The 27,638-nt window shown below is 41.0% G+C and overlaps 2 protein-coding genes across 11 annotated transcripts in view; both read left to right on the top strand.

Annotated features, from left to right (window-relative positions):
• The window catches only part of ZCCHC6 (zinc finger CCHC-type containing 6), a 57,476-nt gene extending 51,288 nt beyond the window's left edge, over nt 1-6,188 (top strand). For all 9 annotated transcript variants that reach the window (XM_023743551.1, XM_023743552.1, XM_023743550.1 and 6 more), the window contains one exon: nt 5,164-6,188. In XM_023743551.1, the coding sequence (XP_023599319.1) occupies nt 5,164-5,231 (68 nt within the window). In that variant the 3' untranslated portion in view covers nt 5,232-6,188. The remainder of the gene's footprint in view (nt 1-5,163) is intronic.
• Nucleotides 6,189-13,232: 7,044 nt separating this feature from the next.
• ISCA1 (iron-sulfur cluster assembly 1) lies at nt 13,233-24,921 on the top strand. 2 transcript variants are annotated; one of them, XM_006102127.3, is made up of 4 exons: nt 13,233-13,417; nt 18,422-18,475; nt 21,780-21,885; nt 23,257-24,921. In XM_006102127.3, the coding sequence occupies exons 1-4, from the start codon at nt 13,337-13,339 to the stop codon at nt 23,403-23,405; spliced, it is 390 nt and encodes a 129-aa protein (XP_006102189.1). In that variant the 5' UTR covers nt 13,233-13,336; the 3' UTR covers nt 23,406-24,921. The 2 variants fall into 2 exon arrangements, with proteins under 2 accessions (XP_006102189.1, XP_023599324.1); XM_023743556.1 differs by lacking the exon at nt 13,233-13,417 and adding an exon at nt 14,932-15,042.
• The last annotated feature ends 2,717 nt before the right edge of the window (nt 24,922-27,638 follow it).

Raw genomic sequence — 27,638 nt, forward strand, 5'->3', positions numbered from 1 at the left:
AAATGTCTCAATTATATGTAGTGTTAAATTTCCCCAAAGCTCTTCCTTCTCACCAGAGCCTGTTGATGGACAGCCACTGCTCTAGCACATTAGCTGTGTTGACCTTGGGCAAGAGGTTAGCTTCTCTGAGTTCCAGATGTCTCATGTATAAAATTGCAGTAGCACCATTTATCTCGCTGGGTGCTGAGAAGATGCACCCAGATTATAGTAAACACTCAGCCACATTCCCTGTCCTCTCCTAATACCTGTCTCCATTCTTTTTTTCTTATTTTTTTAATATATTTTTATTGATTTCAGAGAGGAAGGGAGAGGGAGAGAGAAAGAGAAAAACATCAATGATGAGAGAGACTCATTGATTGGCTGCCTCCTGCACACCCCATACTGGGGATCAAACCCGCAACCCGGGCATGTGCCCTGACCGAGAATCTAATCGTGACCTCCTGGATCATAGGTTCACATTTAACCACTGAGCCACGCCAGCCGGGCCATTCTTTTCCATATGGCTACATACAGTTCTTACCTCCTAAACTAGATAGTATTGAATAGAAAATGTCATGAATTTCCTTGCTCTTCGTTGTTATTTCCCTCCCCCGCATACACACAGACAACACAATGCCTTAGATGTTCTGTAAATTGTATTGATTAGAGATATACTCACTTTGAAGGAACAATAGAGTTCGGAATGGCTAAGAACATGAGCTTTTAAAGTCAGACATACTTGAGTTTGAAATCCAGCCCAACTATTTACTGGCTGTGTCACCTCAGCAAGTTTTGAACCTCTCTCTGCCTCAGTTTCCTTATCAATTAATTGGAACTAGCACCTTACAGGGCAATAAGGATTAATTCCATATATGTAAAGCCCATAGCACAGTATCGGGCACATACCACTCAATAAATTATCACTGTTCTTATTACTGTAATTAACAGGAAGTACCAACCTTGCTGTAATTTATCTTACAGGACAAATTTCTTAATAAGAGTATTTGGAGATTAGAGAATCGTGGTTATAAACTGACTTTTTTGCATAAGTTAATTACTCTGACATAATTACATATAACAGTTTATTCAGTCTGTGAATCTCAAGAACCTAATATATTTCTGATCCTTAATCCTCCCCCATTTTTTAAAGGAAATTACTTTTCTAAAGGAACTGTTTCTTCATGTATTCCACTTTAATCCCATGGTTTGAAATCTTAAAAATTAAAGATGCTGTAAATAGATTAATGGGTATCTTTTCTCCCTCATGATGATGTGTACTTATATAACTTTTTTCTTTTTAATATATATTTATTGATTTCAGAAAAGAGGGGAGAGGGACATAGAGAGACAGAAACATCAATGATGAGAGAGAATCATTAATGGGCTGCCTCCTGCACGCCCCACACAGGGGATCGAACCTGCAACCCAGGCAGGTGCCCTGACTGGGAATCGAACCATGACCTCCTGGTTCATAGGTCGACACTCAACCTCTGAGCCATTCCAACATTTTTTGAAACAGTATAGGGAGATCTTACTATTCATGAATGTAAATCATCCTTTTTGATATCCGGTATTCTTGATATTCCAGTATATCACTATATTATTATTTCTTTAATCATTCCTGATTAAGGGACTGTTTTCAAATATATGATATATCAATGTCTTCAAAACATTATTTGATTACATACTCTTTCACAAAATTTTGAAAGTTCATATGTCTCCTTTATGTTTTTAAGTTGATGTCTAAGTTTTTCATCATAGCTGCAAAGCTTTTGTAATTTCTGGGGGTGGAGGGGATAATAAATACTAACATAAAATACATCTTTTAAATCAGCCTTAAATGTATGTATCAAATGAAATATAAATATTATTGCAGAAACTTTACATCATTTCCTTTTTTTCCTTGAATACCTTTGTTTCACTTCCACAGAATTTTCTATTAAGACTGGAGGCCCAATGCACGAATTCGTGCATGGTCGGGGGCGGGGGGGGGGTGTGGGAGGGGAGCCCATTGGGGGCTGGGCCGGCTCGGGGAGGGGCCGCAAGTGGTTGGCTGGCCAGCCCTGCCCCCCTGGTCAAACTCCCAGTCGAGGGGACAATTTGCATATTAGGCTTTTATATAGGTTGATATATTTTTATCATACAGTTCAAGCATTTTATTGATCAGCCTATCATACTTACCTGAAATAAAAATATTTATGTAAATTGGAATTTTAAGCTTTTTCTTAAGTCTCAAAGCATAGAATTTTCTTCTAAGTTGTTTTTACAACCATTAGAACAATGATTGATCAAAGAAAATGTTACAAATTTGGATTTAAAATTACTTTTTATGTTTACATACTAAAAATGACTGTCATTTAATGAATAGATGGGATTTTTCCCGGTGCATTTATTTATCTATGGACCAATACTACTTATTGCAGGAATGAAAACAGTGTTCTTTATCATTACTATCTCTAATTTTTGTTTTTTGTTTTTATGGTTGGTAAATATCGAGAAAACTTAGTAGTCTTTATGATAGCAAATTAAAAATAATATAAATTCTTTTAAGAGTTTGAGAATGGAAAATGTATTACAACAATGACTCTTTATTTATCATTCATTAAATGACCAAAAATCACATAGTAATGTGATATCAGAAATTATTCATGATGATCATCAGCTATTAATGTAACTTTACAAAAAACTAAAACTTTGGGGTTTTATTAGAGGCATTCGCATTTATCACAAACCATCATTTTCTTCACCTCCCTACCTCCAGGTTTTCCCACTCCAGGGCATCATACCACATTAAGATTTGGATGGTTTTATATTATAGTGAAAGTAGGAGAATTGTGAAAGGGAAGTTGGAAAGGAAAATTGGTGTGATTTCTAAGAACCTGCCCAAAGCCTTGGTCATGAAGGCATTCTCAGGAAGATTCAGATAGAAATTGAGAGGCTGCAAGCAATTCTCTTAACACCCCTTCCCCACTTGTCTTGTTAAGTCAGCTCAGAAATACATATACCCAAGTTTGAAGATCACTATGTATATAAAACCCTATAAAGGATATTTGTCTGGGTATATATCCACAGGACAAATTCCCAGTTAGAATGATGGGTTGAGAAGTATGTACCTTTCAACAGTGGTACCAGTAATGCCAATTTATGATTGGCAATCCCAGAGAGTCATTTACAACCTGTCTCCCACACCCTCACTTCATTGAGATACTTTTTTGTCAATCTGCTTGAATTTCTATTATACCATTGAACTCAACATTTTTGTACATGTTTTCATTTGTATTTCTTCATGTTATATCTTTGCACTTTTTATTACAGTAGTCATCTTTGTTTTTAGTTCTTTCTACATAGAAATGCATTCATGCTTTGTCAAATGTGTTACAACATCCTTCATCACCTCCACCCCCGGTTTATTATTCTTTCAGCCTCATTTATGATTTGTTATGCCATCCAGACATTTGTTGGCTTGTTTGTTTATTTTAGTAGTTTGATCTCAAGCCAACTTTCGGGTAGTTTCAAGTCATGCTTACACAATTTATGAATTTCATGGTGTTCATTTATATTTTATTTCTATTAATTTTAAAGTATCTTCAGGTATGCTGAGATTTATGTTTATACTAGAGGTCCAGTGCACGAAATTCATGCACAGGTAGGGTCCCTAGCGGCTGCCGGCTGCCAGCCGAGGCCTCCCTTGGTTCCACACTTCCCCCTGGTGGTCAGCACCCATCATAGCAAGCAATCTAACTCTCAGTCAGTTGAACTCCCAAGGGGACACTTTGCATATTAGGCTTTTATATATATAGATATAGGAAGTTACATGTTTAGGTAATATATTAATAAAACTATTAGTACTATTAGAAAAGAATGGTTCTTAACACTTTGGGGAAAATATAAAAAGATACACATAATATAACAACTACCCATCTACTGGAGCAGTGATGGCGAACCTCTGACATGCGAACTCATTTTTTTGGTTGATTTTTCTTTGTTAAATAGCATTTAAATATATAAAATAAATATCAAAAATATAAATCTTTGTTTTACTATGGTTGCAAATATCAAAAAAATTTCTATATGTGACACGGCACCAGAGTTAAGTTAGGGTTTTTCAAAATACTGACACGCCGAGCTCAAAAGGTTTGCCATCACTGTACTAGAGAAATAGCATCATTTTTTTCACATTTCCAATCCTTTTTGATTAATTCTTACCCAAGGATATTTTCTCCATCTTTTTTCTTTTTTTTTTTTGCCAGGAATTGAACCTGCAACCAAAGTACGTGTCCTTGACTGGGAATCGAACCTATGACCCTAGGTGCTCAGGCCAACTTTCTAACCACTTAACCACACTGGCCAGCGCACATTTCCAATCTTTTTTTAAATAAAAGATTAAAATACTGAAAGTACCCTTTTACTACCATCCCCAGGTCCATTCTCTAAGTCATGTCCCCCTCCATCCTGGAGGCATCCATTATTATGAATTGAGGGCTCCTTCAATTCTTCATGAAAGCTCATACATATGTATCCTTTAACATATTACCCTTGGTGAATTTTTAAATTTACATGGCATCGTGCTGTATAAAATATTCTACAATCTGCTTTTTCATATCTATTTAACAAATGATTTTTAAATTTTAAACATATTGCTGTATTTTAAACATATTGCTGTATATAAGTTTATGGTATTTTTTTTACAGTATTCCATCATATGAATACAGAATATTATATATATCCATTACCTAGTACATGAGCATTAAATTGAGTATGATTTTTTGCTGTTATAAACAGTGTTGTGCACATTCTTGTGTGAATGTCCTTGAGTGTAGGTGAGAGATTCTATAGGGTGTGTGTGCTCAGAAGTCAAATTATTTAGGTTACAGCATATATTATTAACTGTTCTGTGGTGTGGTTTTAATTAGTAATCCTCATTTCTGAAACTGTATTAAAATGATGTCACTCTAGCGACTTGTCTGCATTTAAAAAGACTTTGACTAGGATTATGTTTAATAGATCATGTTTCATATGCTATAGACTTTATATCTAGCCTAATTACTTAATTCAAAACAAGTGACCATTTCCAGTGTGAAAAGTTTCCGTGAATAATTAGCAATAAGTAGTAATGTTACAGATTTTTTGATGAAGTGAGACTTATTTTATTTATGTTGGGTTTTGTTTCCTCCCCTCCTCTAGGTAGCCTTTCCAGTAAATATATGACTCAGGGAAAAGCCTCAGTGAAGAGGACCCAGCAGGAATCATGAGGGAAGGAAAATGCAGCGCTCTAAATGGCCACTCAGGCATTCCTAATCACTCTGAAAATTAGGTTCATTTTACAGGACTCAGCAGCATAGATCAGGCTTCAACTTAACATTTAAGGGAAATGTCAGATTTTTTTTAACTGAATGAAATTCATAATAAGGAAAAAAATTTTAATGTAGTCTTACCTACCACAAATCCTCATAGATTTAAGGATTTTAATAGAAAGCCATGGTGTGTGTATTTAAGCCAGGTTAAAAAAAAAAAAAAAAAAAAAAAAGTAACGATGGGCCAGTATTCAGTGAATACAATTTCATGGTTTTTAATTCTTTCAAATCACACTAAAATGGTGTGCTGATAAACCCCAAGAAATTAATCCTTTCTTTCCTATAAATCCCTTTTTTTGTTCTGAAGAGGGGAAATTATATTTATTGTTGTTTACTGAATCCTGTGTGAAAGTGTGTCAAATATATGTGAACTGCTACTACTGTATTTACCATTTACAAACCTTATTTTATTGATATTTGTAGAAGAAGTGATAACATGAAAGTGATTACCTGTTTATGTGAGTCTTCCATGGATGAGCAATGCCAATGAGGGCCTTTTTGGTTTTTTCCCTCTCTAATTTTAATTAAGTTGACATATATCTACTATGCTCCTAAAAATGAAGTGAGGAAAACAAGTAGTCCTGTTTGCTGCTAAAAACATTTTCAAAGGAAAAATGACAAAAGTGCTTTTTACTTTTTATGATATTCAGAAATTAGGGTGGAGAACTTCAAAAAAATCCCTGCAGATTAAAGAAGCCATCTCTGCCAATTATAAGTTTGCTTGGTGTCATTTTGGGTCTGACTGGAACCCTTATGGAACTGTTTCTGTAACTTCACAAGCCTTTCAAAAGTAGTACATGGTCAGAACTATGCTTCAGTTTGATTTTGAAATAAAAGCCAATTTTCGACCTGTAATTTTATCCACATCCCTTTCTAGTGAGAATCCTAACTTTTATGAGGAAACTAGATCGGGAGTCAGGGCAGTACAGATCTGAGCCTTTTTATCTCGTGCTCCCTTTACTTGTGCTTATGCTGGTGTTCATTGACACCCACTGTGTGGCAAGCACTAGGAATGCACAAATAGGCACAGGTTTAGGAGAACAAATTCGTAGAGGGAGGTACCAGAGGGTTTTTGCTGGGCATTCCTAGGTAGGGGAGAACTCAAAACATATACACCCATGGCCCTTCTTTTAAATAAATTACTTGAAAACATATTCCAGCTAAAGAAGAATCATATAAAAATTAACTTCAGAATTGTGATAGAATTAGTGATCATTCCTTACTCACATGGAATGAATACAAACTTGTAAATTAAGTGAATTATGCAACCTGGGCTGAAACTCTGCTCTACATGACTTTCCTCGGCTGCTGCTCTTCCGAGTTCCTCTCTTGCCTTCATGCATGAAAGTCAGCTTGACTGGGCATACAGTTCTTGTCAGACTTTCTGTGGAAAGCCTATGGACACGGTTGTCTTCTGGCATGATAGCAGAAGTCTGAGGCCAGCCTGATTTTTATTCCCTTGCAGGTTTTATTTTTCTGCTTTGAAGCTTGTGTGTTTATTCCTGTATCTTTTGTGTCGGTGACTTTTGTCGAAACAAAACTGAATCCAATGTATCTCCCTACCCAAGTTTTTTTTATTGTTGTTTTTTTATCCTCACCCAAGGGTATTTTTTGTATTGATCTGAAAGAGAGAAAAAAAACATCCAGCAATGCCTTCTGTACATGCCCCGAACTGGGATCCAAACCCTAGGTTTGTTCTCTGACCAGGAGTTGAACCCGTGCTTTTTAGTATATGGGACGACACTCCAACCAAGTGAGCAACCTAGCCAGAGCTTTTTTTAAAAAATATATTTTTATTGATTTCAGAGAGGGAGAGAGAGATGGAAATATCAATGATGAGAGAGTCATTGATCAGCTGCCTCCTGCACGCCCTTACTGGGAATCGAGCCCACAACCCAGGCATGTGCCTTTGACCGGAATCAAACCCGGGACCCTTCAGTCTGCAGGCTGATGCTCTATCCACTGAGCCAAATTGGCTAGGGTTTAATCAGTTTGAGAAAGTATCTGTTTTTAATTTTTTTTTCTCAAAAATCCTTTTGTCTTAATATTCCTCTCATCTTTTTCCTTCCTGCTAGGAAAACTTCTCAAATTTAACCTCCACATGACTAGCTTGATTTTTTTAGTACCATTCTGCTGTTTGCTATTTCTAACTAAATTTTTTCATTTAACTTATTTTCTTGACTTACTCTCAACCACTTTCCATTTCCTCTCATTTTAGCTTAATTTCATTGTCTTCCTTTTCATAGAAACCATGTTTTCTTACATCCTTTTAAGGATATTGAAAGTTCCCTGCATTCTGGTCTGATTTCCAAAGTAGATTCCACCCAGTGTACTATGCTTTTAGTTTGGTTTTGAGCCTTTCCACTGGATCAGGGGGACAGTGGCCAGTATTTGCCAGCAGACCTGGGCAGTGTTGCCCTTGGCTTTTTGCTCCCTTCATTTGGATGCCAGTGATAGCCCCTTCTCAACGCCCCTGGGGGACAGATACATCTGTTCCATATCACGTCCAGTTCCCTGAGAGTAGCTATCTTTTGAATGCAGCTGGCCTCTCTCTTAACAGGCTCTACAAATGCCCCACTCCTGGGGTTCTTTTCTCTTTCTCTCAGGAACAAACAAAAATATGAAATCCATTTTTATAACCCCAATCAATACTTACAAATCTCTTGCTCAGTGTGTACAGTATCAACAATGTGCCCAAAGATGTTATTTAATTGTTCTGAGATAACTTCAGTTTATTTTTTCATCTTAAAATGTATTTTACAAATGGTTCTGGGTTTTCTTAATATTTCTCAAGTGGGAAAATTTGTGGGTAGATAGGTCAAAAGGGTTCATAGTGTTTCAGGCCAAAAAAAATTTTTTTTGAAAAGCAAATACAGAATTTAAGAACCCCCTATAAAACTGTAAAAATGTGCTCCATGCTTTTTTCTTTGAAAGCAGGTATGTATGGGCAGCAGTCAAGACTTTAGCAAACTTCACTGTGTGAAATTCTAGACTTAAAGGGGGTCTGGCTCTGCCAGTTTTCCAGCTAGGAGTGTAGCACTCCTCCTAACCTTTTGGCAGTTCCATTTCCCTGCATATAAAATGGAATTCATACCTGCCCTTCCACCGTGTGGTGAGGATCAAGTAAGGTCTTACTAGGAAAAGACATTTTTAAATGTCTAGAACCCTGAAACTAAATCCTGAGGTGCAATATTGAACATTTCCCTGTTGACATCTAAAAATGGTTACAGCTTGCAATCTCTTTTAACAGTTCCCACCCCACCTCATTTCCACATCACAGAACAGCTCCTGCTCTGAGATAAAGGAGTGCACATATTTCTTACTCATGAAAACTCTTTTAAATCCAATTTAAGGGACCTGCGCCAGTTTCAAATAACATTAGGTATTACTGAACCACTGACAAGTAGATTTTGTGATTTAGCACTTAACCTGCAAAACACCTAACCAAGTTAAAAACTAAGTAGTGTGTCTTAAAGGAAAGAAGGCTGTTCAATGTACCACAGGGTCCTGAATCAGAAGACTTAGAGCTAAAATTTAAAAATAGCGTGTGATGAATTATATTTAAAGCATTGCTTGTAAAATAGCCGCACCAACATTCCTGACCTATACAGCTCAAAGTTGTGAGGCTACTATGACAGTGTGCTAAGGGTTCTTTTAAAAGCTGTAAAGTGCTACACAACTGTGTGATATTTTAGTAATTGATAAAAATGATAACAGGTAATTTTTTTTACATTTTAAAAGGACTTATATTTTTTTATTGATTGATTTTTAGAGAGAGGAGAAAGGAGAAACATTGATTTTTTTTTTTTCCTACTTGTTTATGCATTCATTGGTTGATTCTGGTAAGTGTCCTGACTTGGGATTGAACCCTGAAACCTTGGATATCTAGACAATGCTCTGAGTCACCTGGCCGGGGCCTTTTGTGGGGTTTTTTGTGTGTGTGTTTGTGTTTTTTTACATTTTTATTAACTTCAGTTTTTCACAGCAAAATTGAGCAGAAAGTACAGTTTCCATAAGCCCGGACAAGCCAAACTTCCCCACTGTCCACATTCTGCACCAGGGTAGGACATTTGTTACAATCCAAGAACCTACTAGTACAGGGACACACCATTATCACCCAAAATGCATAGGTTACATTGGAATTCATTTTTGGTGTGGTACATTCTATGGATTTAGACAAATATTTAACGGCATGCATCCACCCTTGTAGTGTCACAGAATAGTTTCGAAATATATGGCATCTTTAAATATCCATTATTAATTAGCAACTTTTACTGGGCACTGCAATGTGCCATGCACTCATCTAAGGGCTTTTCATTTGATCTTCACAATACCTGTAGGAGGAAGGACATGAGAAGTAAAATACCTTGTTCCTAAATCACCCAACTACTATCACACTTCTGTCTCCTAATCCCAGTTTCTTCTAAGTTTTGGAGGTTAGGGAAAAAATAACTTACACTCTTATTGTCAGTGCAATTGCATTTCAGTACCAGGGAGAGGGAACTATTTAACAGGATTTCTAACCACTCCTGTAGGCCCTAGAGCAGTGGTTCTCAACCTGTGGGTCGCAACCCTTTTGGGGGTCAAACAACCCTTTCATAGGGGTCGCCTAAGACCATCGGAAAACACATATATAATTACATATTGTTTTTGTGATTAATCACTATGCTTTAATTATGTTCAAGTTGTAACAATGAAATTGGGGGTCACCACAACATGAGGAACTGTATTAAAGGGTCGCGGCATTAGGAAGGTTGAGAACCACTGCTCTAGAACAAGCCTGTCAAACTCAAAGGCTAACACAGGCCAAATAAATAAGGTTTAAGTTTATGTGGGCTGCAAAAAAAACAAAAGCTTCAGTTTTCATAGAGACGTAGGTTTATTTCAATAGAGACATGCTGAATACAAAGGGCTGAAATAAATGAGTAATCATTAACAAAATAATAGAACATTTTAATAAAAATTAATATTTTTTCTTGAACATTAACTTACCAGACACTGAATTACTGCATAAAATAATAAACGTAAGGTAAATAAACCTATTTTTCTTGTTCTTTAAACACAAAATATTTCCTGTTGCACACACCAAACAAGTCAGTCCAAGACTAATGACGTGGCAATTGGCTGCTAAATATTCACTGCTAGTATTAGCAGAGAGAAATGGTGTGCCTGCACGTAAGGCACGTAAAGGAAATGAATGCAACACAATTATAGTAATCAGTCATTAGCAAACATTGTAGTTCATTATTAATAACTAGAGGCCTGGTGCATGAATTCGTGCATGGGTGGGGTCCAGCCAGCCCACCCCGATGGGGGCCAATCAGGTTGGGCCAGCAGGGGGAGGGGCCACCCTCCCAATCGGGCCAGTTGGCTGGCCGAAGTGCACATCATAGTGACCAGTCATTCCGGCGTTCTAGTCACTTGGCTTTTATAGAGAGAGAGAGGCCTTCTTGCTGCTGGCCAGAGCCTTCCTTCATTCCATACCACCCCCTGGTGATCAGTGCACATCATAGTGAGTGATAGAACTCCTGAGAGGACAATTTGCATATTAGGCTTTTATATATTTGGATTATGTATAACAGGCAATGAGAGGAGATTAAAAATGGCGGCAGAGTAAGTGGATGTATCACGAACATGGAAAACTCACAGTAGAGAACCCTAATACCCAAGGACCAAAAGTGGAGACCACATAGAGACTGATAGGAGGGAGGGGAGGAGGCTTGAAAGAGCTGGCCGGGCACCCACAGACAGCAACTGAAGTTCCAAAGAGATATCTCAGATGTAGGGGGTTGCCACTGAGAACTCTGGGATCTAATCCCCAAGCTGGGCCCCCAGAGAGCACAAACCTGAGGAGGGTACCCACATAACATCTGGCTGTAAAAAGCAGCAAGGTGCTATCTGCCAGGGAGTAACAGCTGAAAACTCAGGCACCCCCTGAAAGGACCAACACACTAAATTCCCTGTGGAGCCACCCACCTTGTGCTCCGGCAGAGGGAGGGTGAAGTGGACTGGAGCTGTGAGAGCAGAAGCCAGGATTGGGGACTCAGGGGGACAGAGCTCACAAGGCAGACACCCCACATTTCCTGGGCTGAGTCATTCCCTCATGCAGCGGAAGACATCTTTCCCACATAGACATCTGTCTGCCTTGCCTGGGGGAAAACAGTCTATTGGATAACACCTTGCCCTGAGGCCACTTAAGAGATTAAAACTAAGAATTAGCCGAAACCGGTTTGGCTCAGTGGATAGAGCGTCGGCCTGAGGACTGAAAGGTCCCAGGTTCGATTCCTGTCAGGGGCATGTACCTGGGTTGCGGGCACATCCCCAGTGGGAGATGTGCAGGAGGCAGCTGATCGATGTTTCTCTCTCATCGATGTTTCTAACTCTCTATCTCTCTCCCTTCCTCTCTGTAAAAAATCAATAAAATATATTTAAAAAAAAACAACTAAGAATTAATCTCCAGCAGAAGAAACTGCCCCACCCTATTGAAAATAACTTTCACCACACCTGGGGGGCATTTCAAGTCGGAATCTTACCAGTCTGTAGGCAGAGGCTATTGATGAAGGCTTTGAGTCTATGCCTGATCTAATTAGTCAGAAACAGCCTTTAACATTGTCGTGCACTAGAGATTGAGAGGTGAAAAGGATCTACCTAATACATAGTCATAAAACCAAAAAGAAAACCAAAATGAGGAGACAAAGAAACAACCCCCAAATGAAAGAACTAGAGAATTCCCCAGAAGAGATAAATGAAGCAGAGATAAGAAATTTGTCTGAATCAGAGTTCAGAGTAATAATAGTAAAAATGCTCAACAGCATAAAAAAAGATATAGTCACTATGAAAAAAAGAACAGTCTGAAAGAATGACATAACACAAAGAACACATTGGAAGGAATACACAGCAGAATAATTAAGAGGATATTATAAAAATTAAGTTATGAAATTTTTATTAAAACGTTTCTTACATACCCATACCATTATATTGGCTAGGCCACTAAAATATTCGTTGTGGGCCACAGGCGGCCCACAGGCCACAAGTTTGATAAGCTTGAATTAGAGCATTAAAGATAAACTAGGTTGCAAACACACTGCCCAGATTGGTTCTTTCCACATCAAAACCATGAGCAAGACTCTATCCTCCCAGCACCACCCCTTCCCCCATTTAGTTCTAGTACTTCCGTGAGAAATGGCGTATATTCTGATGTTCTCCCATCGGCTAACCCTGCTGCACGTCTGTCCTACCAGGATCTCTCATTCTTCCTGGGCCCTCCGTTTACCAGGCTTCCTATTAGTGCCTGGTGCTCAGGAATATTTGCTGAATTAACAGGCAGGGCCCCGAAGCAGCCACGGTAAGGTCTGACACTATAAATGTACGCATCCACAGAGCTGCCCAGTCAGGTTTTAGGATACGGTAGTGTTTTCCAAAAGCAACACCTAAAGCGAAGATTGCATTAGCTCCATCCTTCACCACCCCAGGCTGTCCAGCACGCTTGCTCGGGGGCTCTATTTATCCCACGACTCTGCGGTAATTCTAGCTCCAAAATTATAAGACATGATTTCAAGTGAAGAAACATCTGGTCCAGCTGGACCGAAAAAGAAGACTGAAGCGTCTGGAGCCGTTTGGGCCTCGGAACCATCTGCCTGGAGAGCACCAGCTCCCGAGCCGGGCTGACTGTTCGGCGGCGTCAAGCGGTGGTGCACCCGGCCCGTGGGAAGCGCCCGGAGCCACGCGCCTCGGCCCCGCGCCGGCACCACGCCCTGTGCCCTCGCGGTGGCCACCTTTCCCCGGGCCCTGTGCTGCCGAGTCACGGCCCACGGCCCGCCCTCCGCCCATCACTCACGCGGCCCGTCCAATGGCGGCGCGGCGGGGCGGGGCGGCGGGGCGGGGCGAGGCCTGAGGCAGCCAGCGGCGGAGCTTGTGGCGTCAATGCGCCGCTGTGTGTCCATGGAGAGCGGCTGAGGCATCTGAGCTGCGGCCCGAGACATCAGGGCGCCGGGCCGGCCAGGATGTCGGCTTCGTTAGTCCGGGCCACCGTCCGGGCTGTGAGCAAGAGGAAGCTGCAGGCCACCCGGGCCGCCCTCACCCTGGTGAGTTTTCGGGCGCGCGGCCTGGCCCGTGACATTGGCTCACCTCCGCTCCGCGCGGGGAGGCCGGGGCGGCGGGGTGCGCTACGGCGGGGCGGCGGGGCCCCAGCCCGCTCCGCAGCCCTGCGCCCCGCACCCCTAGGCCCTCGTCCTTGCTGGGAAAATAGATCCGGGAGGGGCTGCTCCGCCCGAGCCGGCGCCCCCCGGTACTACGTTTCCCATCGGGCCGCGCGCCGCCTGGGGGGAGGGGCGGTGTGCGTGCGTGACCCCGCGGTGGGGTCGGCGCGGCCTGCCTGCTGCCCAGGATCCCCCCCGGGGGCCTTGGGGTGCTGTGCTGGAGGTCGTAGGTTTAGAGGTCGAACGGGCCGGGCGCGGGGCGTAGCCGGGTGAATAAACCGGAATTGGCCCTTGAGGTGCTTGGGGCGGACGGCCTCGGTGTCGGTGCGGTGCTCGGCGATGAGGGTGCGTTCCCTGCGCTGACGGAGGCTGCGGGGCATCGAGGGTTACTTCCTGGTGTGGGGTTAGCGGAGGCTCTTTGCAACACCCCCCGTGTGGAGGCTGTTCTAGGCCGCCTACCAGGAACAAAGAAGGATGAAGGTGTCTGCCCTGCGTTTGTTTACAGCGATTTTTGGGTGAGAGGTCTGACACTCAGAGGGCAGCGGAGTGCAAATCCGACACGCAAAGAACTCAGCGTTCATGCCGACCCCCGACCTCTGTTTGTTGTCACCAAAGGAAAATTCACGTAACATGAACCACTTTAAAGGGTTCAATTCAGTGGCACTTAGTACATTCACAGTGTTGTCCAGCCATCGTTTCTGTGTCGTTCCAAAACATTTCGTCCCAAAAGAAAACCCTGGCGTGTGCATTTGCAGTTTGGAAAGATTAATTTCATTGGGAAGCTTGCGATCAGCGGCCTTCTCACACATCTCCCTCTCTCTGATTAAGGAGAAGACTTCGTTCAAGTATTTATCACCTAAATCAGTGGTTCTCAACTTTCCTAATGCCGCAACCCTTTAATACAGTTCCTCATGTTGTGGTGACCCCCAACCATAAAGTTATTTTTGATGCTACTTCATAACTAATTTTGCTACTGTTATGAATCGTAATGTAAATACTTGCTATGCAGGATGTATTTTCATTGTTACAAATTGAACATAATTAAAGCATAGTGATTAATCACAAAAGCAGTATGTAATTATATATGTGTTTTCCGATGGTTTTAGGAGACCCCTGTGAAAGGGTCATTCGACCCCCAAAGGGGTCGGGACCCACAGGTTGAGAACCGCTGACCTAGATAGTAGGAAAACAGATTACTGTATTTAATGGAATCATTGATTCCAGTCAGTATAGTGCCATAAGCCAGAAAATTCGTTGTTGCAAAATGGAAGAATTCGTTTTTACAATGGATTAACATTTTAGGCCATATTCTGTATTACTTTTCCCCATACCACCAAGCCTGTTTTCATGTTTCAAAGATATACCATCGATTATTCGGATTTCCTAAGGTTTTGAAATCACAAGAACTATAGGACATGATTCATACTTGGTGTCTCCTTTCAAGGAAACACAGTATTGAGAATGAAAAGTTTTTGCTACAAAGGAGAGAAACCCTATGGCATTGGATAAAGGTATGTTGCTAAGAAATAGGTGAAAAATGCATCATCTACAGTGCCTTCTTCCATAATGTTAACACAAAAAACAAACTGGAAATATTTTTCTAAAAGGCCACACTATCTCACTCAAAGATGTTCCTTCACTTGAACGAATGTCTTGTTCTGTGATATACATATGAGTAGATTAAAAACCATTGTTATATCTCATTGAGTTTTAAGAGTCTCAAGGTTTTTTTTAATTTACTTTTTATTGTTGAGAGTATTACAGATGTCCTCCATTTCCACCCCCCCCCCATTAAGAATCTCTTAAATTTTAATTCACTAACCAAATCTCAAGTGACCTAGTCATTAATTATACATAAATTTCTTGGAAAGGCATGGGGTTCTTAATTGAGAAATGCAGTGAAATGGGAATGCTGCTAGCTTGCAGCCTGTTGTTTATTTGGACTTTTTATACTATTTCCCAGGTTGATTTTACTTAAGTGCAAAGTTGCTGAAGTATGCAAATAGATTTAGAGCAAAGGGGCCCCTTAGCGTCTGCCCGGAAGTTATCTTTTAGTCCCAAATGTTCCCTGTTTAGTCATTCTGACTTGTTCTGAAAATTGGATCCATCACTTGGAAAGTTAGAAGAACCATATCTTTCCCCTTAGATGAGTACTAAACTAGGGCATCGGTCATTAGTAGCACTTCTCCCAGTGGAGTCTATTTGGGATTTTCCTGACACAGAAAAATTGAGGGTTCCTCTTTTTACTAAGAGCTGAGAAAAAAAGAAAATATATTATTTTGTAAAACTAAATTAGGTCACTTAGAAAGTCACTTGGAGATAAAAACCCTTGGGGCTTGTTGACAGCTTAGTGTACAGACCCTCGAGTGTGTTTTGTTTACTTCAAGCAGTGGTGCGCCCTCTACACCTTTGACCCACCAGCTTTAGCCAAGGTTATACCTTGGGTTGTACTTCCAAAGAATATTTTCCCATGGCTGTGCTTTTTGTGTGTAATTTATCAGCTATCGTTTGCTTTTTGACAATAATTCGAGTAAGTTCTTGAGGCCTCATGGGAAATATGACCATAAAAATTATGCAAGCTAGTTTTTATCCTCAGTCATTTAGAAGGGTAAACGAGCACTTTAAAATTTTTTTCATTAATATTTCTGTAACTCTTTGAGGTTGGAATGCTGTGGTTTCCAAAATAAATAAAAGCCATAATTCTTCTCTTCAGCATTTCCTTCTTTCTCCCCCTGGGTACTGTTCCCTGTCTTGTTGTTGAGCGGCTTGCCTCCTGTTAGGATAAAATCGTGAGAAAGGGCCTTTAAGGACACTGGTAGTGATTTGTTTAATTTTTTTTCTTCAATGTCTTTGGTAGTGATTTATGGACATTGGTAGTAATATGTTTTGTTTTGTTTTTACAGTGATACACAATAAAATATACATATAGTATATTAATAACTGAAATAAAAGTTTCACTGCACATTTATCTTTATCAACTGCAATGCATTGTTTTCTATTTTGTGTGTGTTTTAAAAATGCTAGTCTCGACCTTCTGAACTGGTTTCATGACGTTTCTAATTTGGGTTCAGACTTTGCTTCACCATCCTCATCTGGCTGAGCCCCCACGGGGCAAAGCAGAAGAGCATACTCTGGGGCCATCCATTGGGTCTGCTCCCTCGGCACAGGCTTGAGTTCTGGCCAGAGTTACTGCCCCATCACAGGTCATGATGTCCACTCTTTGGGATTTCACAAACCAGGAAAATGCCAGTACAAAAAACTGGAGGACCAGCACAGCATTGCCAGCTAGAGGAGCTAATAAAGTAGGAAGGACATGATTTCATCGTCATAACAACAGCTGGTTTATATTTGCCACTGCTCTACATGGTCTTCATGAATCCTGAAGAAGAGAGACTATTATACCCATTTAAGCCAAGTAATGGGCTGGGACACAGCTAGGAGGTAGACCAGGAATGCCCTGGAACAGACTTTGTCCCTAACAGCCTCCTTCTCAAGAAAGTGGAATTGGTGATACACATGCAGTATGTTGTGATGTTTTTCTTATTTTGAGGACAGCTGGACTAGGTTAAAAGCATTTCTCCCCCCAAAAAAACTCCTCCCTGTTCTTGTTTCTATTACAGTGGGGCCTTGACTTACGAGTTTAATTCGAGTTTAATTCATTCCGAGATCGAGCTCGTTAACTCAAATTACTCTGTCAACTCAATGCAAAAAATCGGCCGAGAGACAGCTGTTATCTCAAAAAACTCATTAGTTGGGACACTCATAAGTCAAGGCCCCACTGTATTAATTAGCTTAGATACCCTGAAATACTGATGTAAGCCAACTTTAACATTGTTTTTAATATGTTTTTATTTATTTCAGAGAGAGGAAGGGAGAAGGAGAGAGGGATAGAATTATCAATGATGAGAGAGAATCATTGATCAGTTGCCTCCTTCATGCCCTCCTACTGGGGATCCAGCCCACAACTTGGGCATGTGCCCTGACCAGGAATTGAACCATAGCCTCCTGGGTCGATGCTCAAACACTGAGCCACACTGGCCCAGAAAGCCAACTTTATATCTGAACATTTGGTGAGACTGGGATGAGAGACACACACTGGGTTATTTGATGATGGTAGCACTCTTTCATCTAGGTGTGCATTTTGATGGGTTGAAATAGATTTGGGGTAAGCAAAAAGAGCAATGGAGTTAATCAACAGGAAAAATGCCTGAAAGTTGGCTTTCCCAGGAATTAACTTGATTCATTCATTGACTTTTGAGCGCCTTCTGTGTGTCGGGCAATGTGCTTACTGCTGGACATCCAGTAGGAGCACAAAATAGATGCTGCCCAGAAAGGTTACATTTGTGATGCACATGGATAGTACCATAGAGATTATGACAGGGAGTGGACCTTTACTGGAGGGAGCAAGATGAAAAGGCTGTTGCTAGAAGACATTTTAAAAATATAGACAGTGATTAAGCCCTGGATGGTGGCTCAGTTGGTTGGAGCATTGTCCCATACACCAAAAGTTTGCAAGTTCTATTCCCATTCAGGGCACTTACCTAGGTTGCGAATTCAGTCTTTGGTCCAGGTGCATATAGGAGGCAACCAATTCATGTTTCTTTCTCATATCAATGTTTCTCTCCTTCCTCTCTTTCTAAAAATCAATCAAAGCATATCCTTGGTGAGGATAATAAATAAGAAAGAAAAATAAAGGGAATGACTTTAATTAAGTACAGTTCATATGTTTGTGTATAAAATCCACAAGGTACCGTGGTGGGAATGGAACATAAATTCATCACATGAATTTGCTGCAGATAGACTTGAGTAGTCTTAAAAACTAGAAAATAGAAGGCTTTGATTTGAAGAATGCAAATTTTGTAGCTAAAAACTTAACATTTTCTTTTTCAGACACCTTCAGCAGTAAACAAGATAAAACAACTTCTTAAAGATAAGCCTGAACATGTAAGTAAACCAGTCAAATAAAGTTGTATTTTCACAATGAATTTGTCTTGTGATAAACAATATGCTTCTATTAATTAGGGGTTAGTTTAATTGAGCCAAACTGACAACATAGCCAGGGACCAACATCTCAAACGCTCCCTAAATCCACATAATACAACAGGATACTCAGAAAAGGAAGTCACTCTCTTACCCCAGACACTTCGTCATCATTCTCCCTTTCAAGAGGCAACTTCTTAGTGTCCTTTGGAGATAATCTGTACGTTTTATTTACCTAGACCAGGGTTTCTCAGCCTCAGCACTGTTGTTTTGGGCTGTCTAATTCTCTTTTTTGGGTTTAGATTGCAGGATGTTTAGTGTCATCTATAGCCTCTGCCAGTGACTCCATTTCACTCTTCAGTTGTGACAACCAAAAATATTTCCTTGAGGGGGGAACCACTGGCCTCAACTCTGCTTATTAAACTTGTGTGTGTATTTTCTTTCCTACTTAGGTGAGAACATACCATATATGCTGTAGTTACACTTTGCTTTTTGCCCCTAATGAAATAGCTTGAAGATCTTTTCATATTTATATATATATAAAAGCCTAAGCAACCATTATGACCGGAACGACTGGCCAGTAACTATGACACGCCCTGACCCAGACCTTGCTGCTGGGGCCCTGACAGCCCCGAATCTGTTTCACCCACACCCCAGACCCAGACAGGAGAAAGGAGGGAGCCCGATTCCATTGGTTAGCTTGCTGCTGGGGACAACCTCCCACGGTCCCTCCCCGCAGCCGGCTGCCCCCTCCCCCTCATCAGACCCAATGTGGGGCAGGGGCGGCCAGCCAACCTCCTGCAGTCCCTCTCCCCGGCGGGCAGTCTCCCCCCAACCCCCCCTCATCAGTCCCAATCACTGGCCAGACTGAAGGATCCCACTCATGCACAAATTTGTGCACCAGGCCTCTAGTCTTTACATAAAGATCCACCTCATTGTTATTCCTGGCTGCATTTAATAGTATAGTCCATTGAACAAGTTTGATTTATTTAACCAGTCCCCCCATATTAAAGGTTTTTTTGGGGTTGTTTTCATTCAGTGCTGCCACAAACATCACTCAACAAATATTTAGTGTCTATAGTACACCAGGCCCATTGTTCTAGACCTGTGAGCGTAGCTTAGTGCATGGACATAGGCTATATCCCTAGATGTGGAATTGATGAGTAAAGAGTGTGTACATAATCTTAGTCTTATTGTATTGCTAATTGCCTACAGAATACTGTAAATTACTTCCAAGACTATTAACATTTACTGATGAGACTACAGAGTGGTTTCTAGATTCCATTGTACAACGTCCTGTTACAATGGGAGTTCTGGCACCTTCCTCCTATGAATGATTATGTGCTAACGTATGTCAGTGTTCCAACTCCATTTGGATACACTAATGACTAGAGTAGAAATTAACCAAATGAAACAAAAAAATTAACTTTGTGGATTTGGTCATGGTGACATGAAAAGGATTGAGCAAGCACTTCATCTGGTGTCACTGTGGCAGTCAATCCCTTTTCCAAATTCCAGTTACCTAAAGCTGTACTTTCACATACTGTTTAAGTGTCTAGATCCATTCTGATAGTTGGACGTCCTGCTTGCGTCTTCCTGTCTACAACGATAAAGACTAAGTTAAATACTTATGACTTGAGCTCCAGAACTTCAGCTAGACAATTTATTGTGTATTTATGCTGAATATGTTAAACTGCCTCCGAGGCTCTCTAAGCTGGCACTCTGAAGGTGAATAAAATCATGGCTCTGTCCTTGCTGCTCTTTAAGGACAGAAGAGACTACTCTGAATGATTCAGCTCATCAAAACTCCCAGACAGCTTGACATTCTAACTCACTCTTCACCAGTGTCTTCCTCCTTCATGATCGCTTTCCGAAAGCAAGCACATGTTGCTGCTTTTCTGAGAATCAACATCTGCTTAGTGAAATAATACTTTTTATGATGATATTTTTGCTGTATACATAAATGAAAACGCAGATAGGATCCAAGAATAGAAATTCTGTAGATATTGTTAGAAAATTACATTAAGGCAGACTTTGGTATTTTAAGAGTGCTGTTGGGTCACTTTTTAAATTTCTTACATTTCTGTTGACATCAGTCTTTTGCTTCCTGGTATTTGAGAATGTTGACACAACTCTGCCTTAGAATTAAGGCCCTGTTAGAGGCAGCATGATTGCCAGGTCTGTGGACCTTGGCGAACCTAACCATAGGGAAACTTCCTGAGAACATCTCACATGATGAGGTGGAGCAGAAGTGTTTTTGAGCAAGTTCGTTTTTGTTTTTGTTTTAATATATTTTATTGATTTTTTACAGAGAGGAAGGGAAGGGGATAGAGAGTCAGAAACATGGATGAGAGAGAAACATCCATCAGCCGCCTCCTGCACACCCCCCACTGGGGATGTGCCTGCAACCAAGGTACATGCCCTTGACCGGAATCGAACCTGGGACCTTTCAGTCCGCAGGCCGACGCTCTATCCACTGAGCCAAACCGGTTACGGCCAAGTTCCTTTTTTTAAGTTGTCATCTCTGCCATTCAGATACTTTTCTTTTTCCTTTTAAAAAGAGTGATTATTCTTTTTCTTTTTTTTTTAATTAAAACTCTTTCCTTTACAATGTTATTCCCAGTGACTATAGTTTGAGTTTTTTCCCCCCTCTGTATTGTTTTCTTTGTATATAATTAGTTTTGATTCTTTTTGGGCCACCCCTTAGTGTCATAATAATGTTTGTACAATAAGTAAATTTTTAAAATACTTGCTTCCCATTCCACTTATACTTTCTAAAGAGCTATTTTATAGCCAGGAATCCTATATAATAAAAGGCTAATATGTAAATCAATCGAACAGCAGAACCACCAATCACTATGACACACACTGACCACCAGGGGGCAGATGCTCAATGCAGGAGCTGCTCCCTGGTGGTCAGTGAGCTTCCACATGGGGAACACCACTCAGCCATAAGCCAGGCTCACGGCTGTTGAGTGCAGCAGCAGTGGCGGGAACCTCTCCTGCTCCCTGTGGGGAGCGGGCCTAAGCCGTCAGTCAGACATCCCCCAAGGGCTCCCAGACTGCGAGAGGGCGCTGGCTGGGCTGAGGGACCACACACCCCTCACCCCTGAGTACACGAATTTTGTGCACTGGGCCTCTAATGTATATCTTTTAGCTTAAAAAGAAATGAAGAAGTGAATAATATCATATAGCCAGGACTTTTTAAATATGATTGTTTAATCTGTACTATGTTAAAATTAAGTTTATATTTACAATTATTTTTCAGGTAGGCTTGAAAGTTGGTGTCCGAACCAGGGGTTGCAATGGCCTTTCTTATACTCTAGAATATACAAAAACAAAAGGAGATTCTGATGAAGAAGTTGTTCAAGATGGTGAGTATTAAACAAACTTTTTCTGGGCACTTTATTTTGCCTAAAATGTTTCTCCTTATATAGCAAGAGTCATAATAATAGTAGGGATGACATTTATAATGTTCACTATGAGGTAGACATGGTTTGAGAGATTTTCCAAATGAGAATGATACCATATTGTCCCCATTTTGCCAATAAGGAAAACTGAGGCATGGAGAGATTAAATAATTTGCATAGGGTCACAGAGCTAGTAAGTGGCCTAGTGAACATTTGAATCCAATCAGATTTATGGCAGAGTTAGGGTAGATTATTGGTTAAATATATTTATTTGTTTCAATTATGAAAGGTTATTCTGTGCAAAAAGTTTTTAAGATGATAAAACGTCAAAATGAACTGATTACTTTTGTGTAAAGTAGCAGTTTTACATATATATCAAATCAGTAATGTCATCTCATGCTTTTGAGGATTCTATAGTTTCAATTTTAATTTCCAAATTAAAATTTTTAGGTCTTTAATTATATTTGCCCCCAATGCCTGCCCCTATGCAATAATCTGATTAAGCCTATTTAAAACAAAATAAATAGTGCTACAGCTTTAGGGGAACTTCAGTGTACATGGGTTTTGCAGTGGTGGCTTTGTGCATCAGAAGTGTGCTGTTGGCCAGCTTTCCTGGATTCCTAGTCTGAGTTCATTTTACTAAATTGTATTTACTAACCAAGAAAGGTATTTGTTAATATTTTATTTTTAAATCAGTACACAAACTTAAACCTTAAATTTTTCATCCTAATGAATAGGAGATCTAATAAATATGTATGGTTATATTTAAGTAATGACTCAATTTCTTATAAGGAAGAAAGCTTTCTTAAACTGATTGTATTTATGAAGATGTTGACTTCTGCCTACATAATTACTATGGGTTATGTTACTACCAGTTTTCTAGCCCATGCACAGAAGAACAGAACTGCTGCGTTGTCTTAAACCAGCCCACTCTACCACAGTCTTTGGTGTGGCAATGTGTCATGTGCATAGATGGCATTGCAGGGTTTTCATAAATGTATCGTCTCCATCTTTACAAAATTCACTGAATATACACATTTTCCTTATGTTGCAAATTTGAAAAATGGGTGAAATATAGTGAAAGGCAAATTCTAGTTTTACATAGACTTGTCATGGAATTTGCTTGGGTACAACTTTCTGACCTAATATAATTGTTTTTGTGTAGAAAGAGGGGACAGGAAACTGAGCACTGAATCCCTTAAAGGAAACAATAAGAAATTCAAAAGCGCCCTGTTTGGGTTTTGTTAGTGTTACTATTTAAAGCTTACTGACCTTTGGCTCGCAGGTCCTGTTGGTGTGCAGGCTTTATATGACACGTGTTTTCTTCTCCCCCAGGAGTCAGAGTGTTCATCGAAAAGAAAGCACAGCTAACACTTTTAGGAACAGAAATGGACTATGTTGAGGACAAATTATCCAGTGAGTTTGTGTTCAATAACCCCAACATCAAAGGAACATGTGGCTGTGGAGAAAGCTTTAATATTTGACTCCTCAGGACTACTCTGGCTGTAAGCTCCAGGAAAGCTGTGGAAGAAATCGTGACTGTCACATGCTTAAGGTTGACAATGCATGGCTGCCTTAGGAGGAAAATAAGCATTTTGAAAATGAAGCCAGTGTGTTAGATTTCAGAAGTGATATTTGTCTTCTTTTTAGGGGACAATATGAGAAGCCATCACTCTCTTTGGGTCATTTTTCTGATCTGTAAAGAAAAATAAATCCTGCCCTGTACTTAATTCTCTTGCATCCTTTCTGTTAGAACCAGTTTTACAGAAGGTGCCGGCCTGGGAGGATTTCGGGAAACACATTCTTAGTCGGTGTGCACACTGTATCTCTGTTGAATGGCTTGAATGTGCATCTCTAGGCCAGATTGATGGTTCTTAAAATTCAGAGGCAGAAAGTCCTGACTGCTAGTTGACATGGCGATGCATTGTTTTTCTACCCAAACTTGGCTCAGCCTTTCTACATTTGTATCCAAAATTTCATTGACAGATGCCTCATTTCCTTACCCTTTAGCAGCATCAGCCATCAAATGAAAGTGTCAAAGATTTCCTTGAAATACAGTGCAGAATGGTTTTGAGTGATGGCATCAAAGGTAAGAAATACTTCACCCACCATTTTTCATCCATTTTCTTTGCCACTCTAAACATCTGCTGAAGATGGAATCTCAAGCTTAGATTCTTTTATTTGAAAGGTCTCCTACAAGCCATCTAGCCCCTCCCCATCAATTCTGTACATTAGGAAGCAAAACCCCAGGGAAGGAGGAGGGCTTGTGCCCACCTGCACAGACAGAGCGGGGACTACTCACATCTCCCCTTCCATTCAGGTGACAGGCCAGCCCGGAGCACCAAGGCAGGCAGCGAAGGTAAATGGGCGATCTGACTTCTCTAGCTGGTTGACGTTTCGATAAGATTTCTGTGTAAATTGATGGAGATCATATTTTTATTTTGAGTGAGAAGAATCTTATTTGTTAACTCCTTTATGTGAATGACCACGTTGCTTTTGAAGTATGAAGCAGTGGTTTATACCTGCAGGGAAGACGTGGTAACCCAGCGCACCCTTTTGGAATGTAGTAGTGAGTGTAGCAGAGCACAGGGGTCTTCTCCTGAAATTCCCAGGATGCATATACTTTCTGGATCCTAAGTCCAAGTGCTAAAATTTTTAAATCTTAATATTTTAACCCAACATTTTGATCACCAATTTTTCTTTTTAACAGTGTTCCTTTTGTAATTTAATTCTTAATTTTCCTGAGCTTGACATATTATTTTATGAGATGCCATATGCTTGAAAGCCAAGTCTTATGAATTGAAGTAGCTGAGTTCCTTCATGTTTGTCGTATTTACTAAAGTACCTGTCACAAATTGCACCAAAACCTAGAGCAGTTGCTTTATGCTCATGAGTTTGTATTAATATAATTGTCAACCCACTTATAATTTGTGCAATACTGAATGTATGTAGTGATTTGAGTTGTCAATTAAAAAATGTGGCCTCTTTGTGATCATGAAATTGCCTTTTCTTTTTAAGGAAGATGGGTTTGGGAATAGTAACTGTTATAGCTACTTATGAATAATTGCCATAACTTTTCTAACTAGTCTCCCTGCGGCCAGAATCTTCTCCACCTGATTCTGTTGCATTTCAGTTGCTGTATTCTCCACACAGTCCTTGTCACACCATTTCCAGTTGCTCTTGGCTCCACCGTCCTCAGCATTTCCATGTCATCAAAGCTGCTTCTCAGGCCTCCCACACAGATTTCTTTCATACGTTCTCGTGTGTCATCGTCCCTACCTGGGATGCTTTCTCAAGTCTGTCTTCCGAGTTTTGTGTTCACCTCCCAAAAGGTGCTTAACGGTTCACTTCAGGCATATTCATGGGCACCTGCTCTCCACTCGCCCTGAGGTTTCACAGATGACCAGAGACGGTCAGTCTCTGACCTCAAAGATCTTCGAGTTGACAAGTGAGGCAGACACCAATAAAGAAAATACAGTGTTACTAATAGCTAACGTTTATTGCAGACTTGCTACGTGCCCAGGATTGTTCTAATTAACATAATCTTCACTACCCAGTGAAGTAGGTCTGACTTCTTTTTCGTAGATGAGAGCCTAAAGCACATCATAGATAAAGTAGTTGGCTAAGGTAACACAGTACGTGGCCAAGTCGATGACAGTCCATGGCGTCTGGCTCCAGCCCCGTGTTCCTAGCAGCGAGGCCACATTGCATGTCACAATGAGAACCAAAATGGTGCACTTTTAAAGAGCCAAGTCGTAAGAGACATCAGAGGTTTGGGGAAGAGAATGAACAAAACTAAAGAAGACTGCAAGCATACTTAGGAAGCTGAGCATTCAGAGTGTGAGGCACAGAAGGCAGCAGACAGGACGAACAAGGCAGGCCTGGGACGTTGGGCTTTCTCTCGGTGATGTAGGTGCTGGGAACCGCTGATGGTTTCTAAAAGGGAGTCATCAAAACAAGTGCATTTGGAAGTATCAGCCGGACTGCCCTGTGGAGCATGGAGAAGGCTGTGTGATGCGGCGGAGCGCAGGAAGCTACCTCAAAACCAAGCAGGACCTGAGGGAGGGACCCTTATGAGGAAGGCTACGGTGAAATCAGTGGGACTCCATTAACAGACCAACCTGATTTTGCGCCTCTTGGCTACCCACACTAGCAAAACTTGTACTGGTGTTTTTTATCTTGGTTTGTCTCTTGCACAAGATTGAAAGGTTCTTGACACAAGTTCTACCATTTTCTTTGCTATTCACCTAACACCAGGCACATCATAAGTATTTTGGCAAAATGATTCCTACAGCCATTAGCAGCCATAACGTGTTCTGTGTCCTATTCATCCAAGCCCCACTCCAGACCCCAGGCGTCCTGTGTGACAGGTAGACCATCAGCTTTGTGGAGGGTTCTTCACGCAGAAGCAGAGCCAGAACCGATGGATCATCACAATTAAAAGCCCACTCTTCCACATCAAGATGCTAACTGGACGGCTTGGGCCACACTGCCCCAGAGCGTGCCCCTGCGCTCTGTCTCAGGACCCACAGGATGACTTTTTTCTCAACAAGGAAAGGGTGGAGCGGGGTTGGAAAAATCCCTACAAGATCAGATGTTCCTAACATTTCTAGGTTTCACGTAGCAGGAAATACCTTTAAAAAAAAACAGCTTCTTGTCTCGTTTTGGTGCCTCAGAGATCAGGAAATGCAAAAGCCTGTGATGTGAAGCCGCCTGGCCCTTCGCTGCCATCTAACAGCCTACAAAGCTCTTGAACGGTCAGTGCCCCGTGTGGCCTGGGCCGGAGAGACGGTATCGGCCTACGGGAAGTACAAGTTCGGCCGGCCTGGTGCAGTGCATGGGAGGCTGGCAGGCAAAGATGTAGGTCTGGGAGGAAGCTACCCCTGAATTTGAACCGTGGGTTCTGCCACTTTGTAGCCTGGTGACCTGGCACAGGTGAGGTCACTTCTCTGAGCCTGCTTCCCTTCTGTAGAACAAGCTCAGAATATGGGGAAATGGGATGAGTGAAGACAGTGGTTCTCAACCTTGGCTGCACATTAGAATCACCTGGGAATCTTTAAAATCCTGATTTCTGGGCCCCATCCTCCGGAAATTCTGTTTCTTTGTTACTAATGTTGTGGCCCCACCCCATAACAAAGAAACAGAATTTCTGGAGGATGAGGCCCAGAAATCAGGGTTTTAGAAAGATTCCCAGGTGATTCTAATGTGCAGCCAAGGTTGAGAACCACTGAGTTAAGAGCGCACACACAGTATAGCATCCAGCTTAGTAGATACATTGTAGTTTACCCATAGATTGTCCATCAAAGCAAGAGTTTACGGAAATGAGTCTCCACACAATTAGGGAGTTATTATCCCATATTAAAATCTGGGGGGAGCCCTAGCTGGTTTGGCTCAGCGGATAGAGCGTCGGCTTGCGGACTCAAGGGTCCAAGGTTTGATTCCGGCCAAGGGCATGTACCTGGGTTGCGGGCACATCCCCAGTAGGGGGCGTGCAGGAGGCAGCTGAATCGATGTTTTTCTCTCATCGATGTTTCTAACTCTCTATTCTTCTCCCTCTCTCTTCCTCTCTGTAAAAAATCAATAAAATACATTTTTTTAAAATCTGGGGGGAAATTTGCTGCATTTCTTTCCAATTACTAGAGTACTACAAAAACAATCGTACAGAGAAAGTGTATTCTCTTAGTAGCTGATGAGAGACTTCCTGTGTAGAGAAACCT

The sequence above is a fragment of the Myotis lucifugus genome, unplaced genomic scaffold, assembly GCF_000147115.1.
Source record: "Myotis lucifugus unplaced genomic scaffold, Myoluc2.0 scaffold_399, whole genome shotgun sequence".
Classification (NCBI taxonomy): Eukaryota; Metazoa; Chordata; class Mammalia; order Chiroptera; family Vespertilionidae; genus Myotis; species Myotis lucifugus.

What these genes read in the sequence shown, in the direction of transcription:
- ISCA1 (XM_023743556.1), top strand. Translation starts at nt 14,947, where the DNA reads ATGATTCATACTTGGTGTCTCCTTTCAAGGAAACACAGTATTGAGAAT. An exon ending in CCCTATGGCATTGGATAAAG is followed by an intron (nt 15,043 to 18,421) that starts GTATGTTGCTAA and finishes TTTCTTTTTCAG; the next exon opens with ACACCTTCAGCAGTAAACAA. An exon ending in TGAAGAAGTTGTTCAAGATG is followed by an intron (nt 21,886 to 23,256) that starts GTGAGTATTAAA and finishes CTTCTCCCCCAG; the next exon opens with GAGTCAGAGTGTTCATCGAA.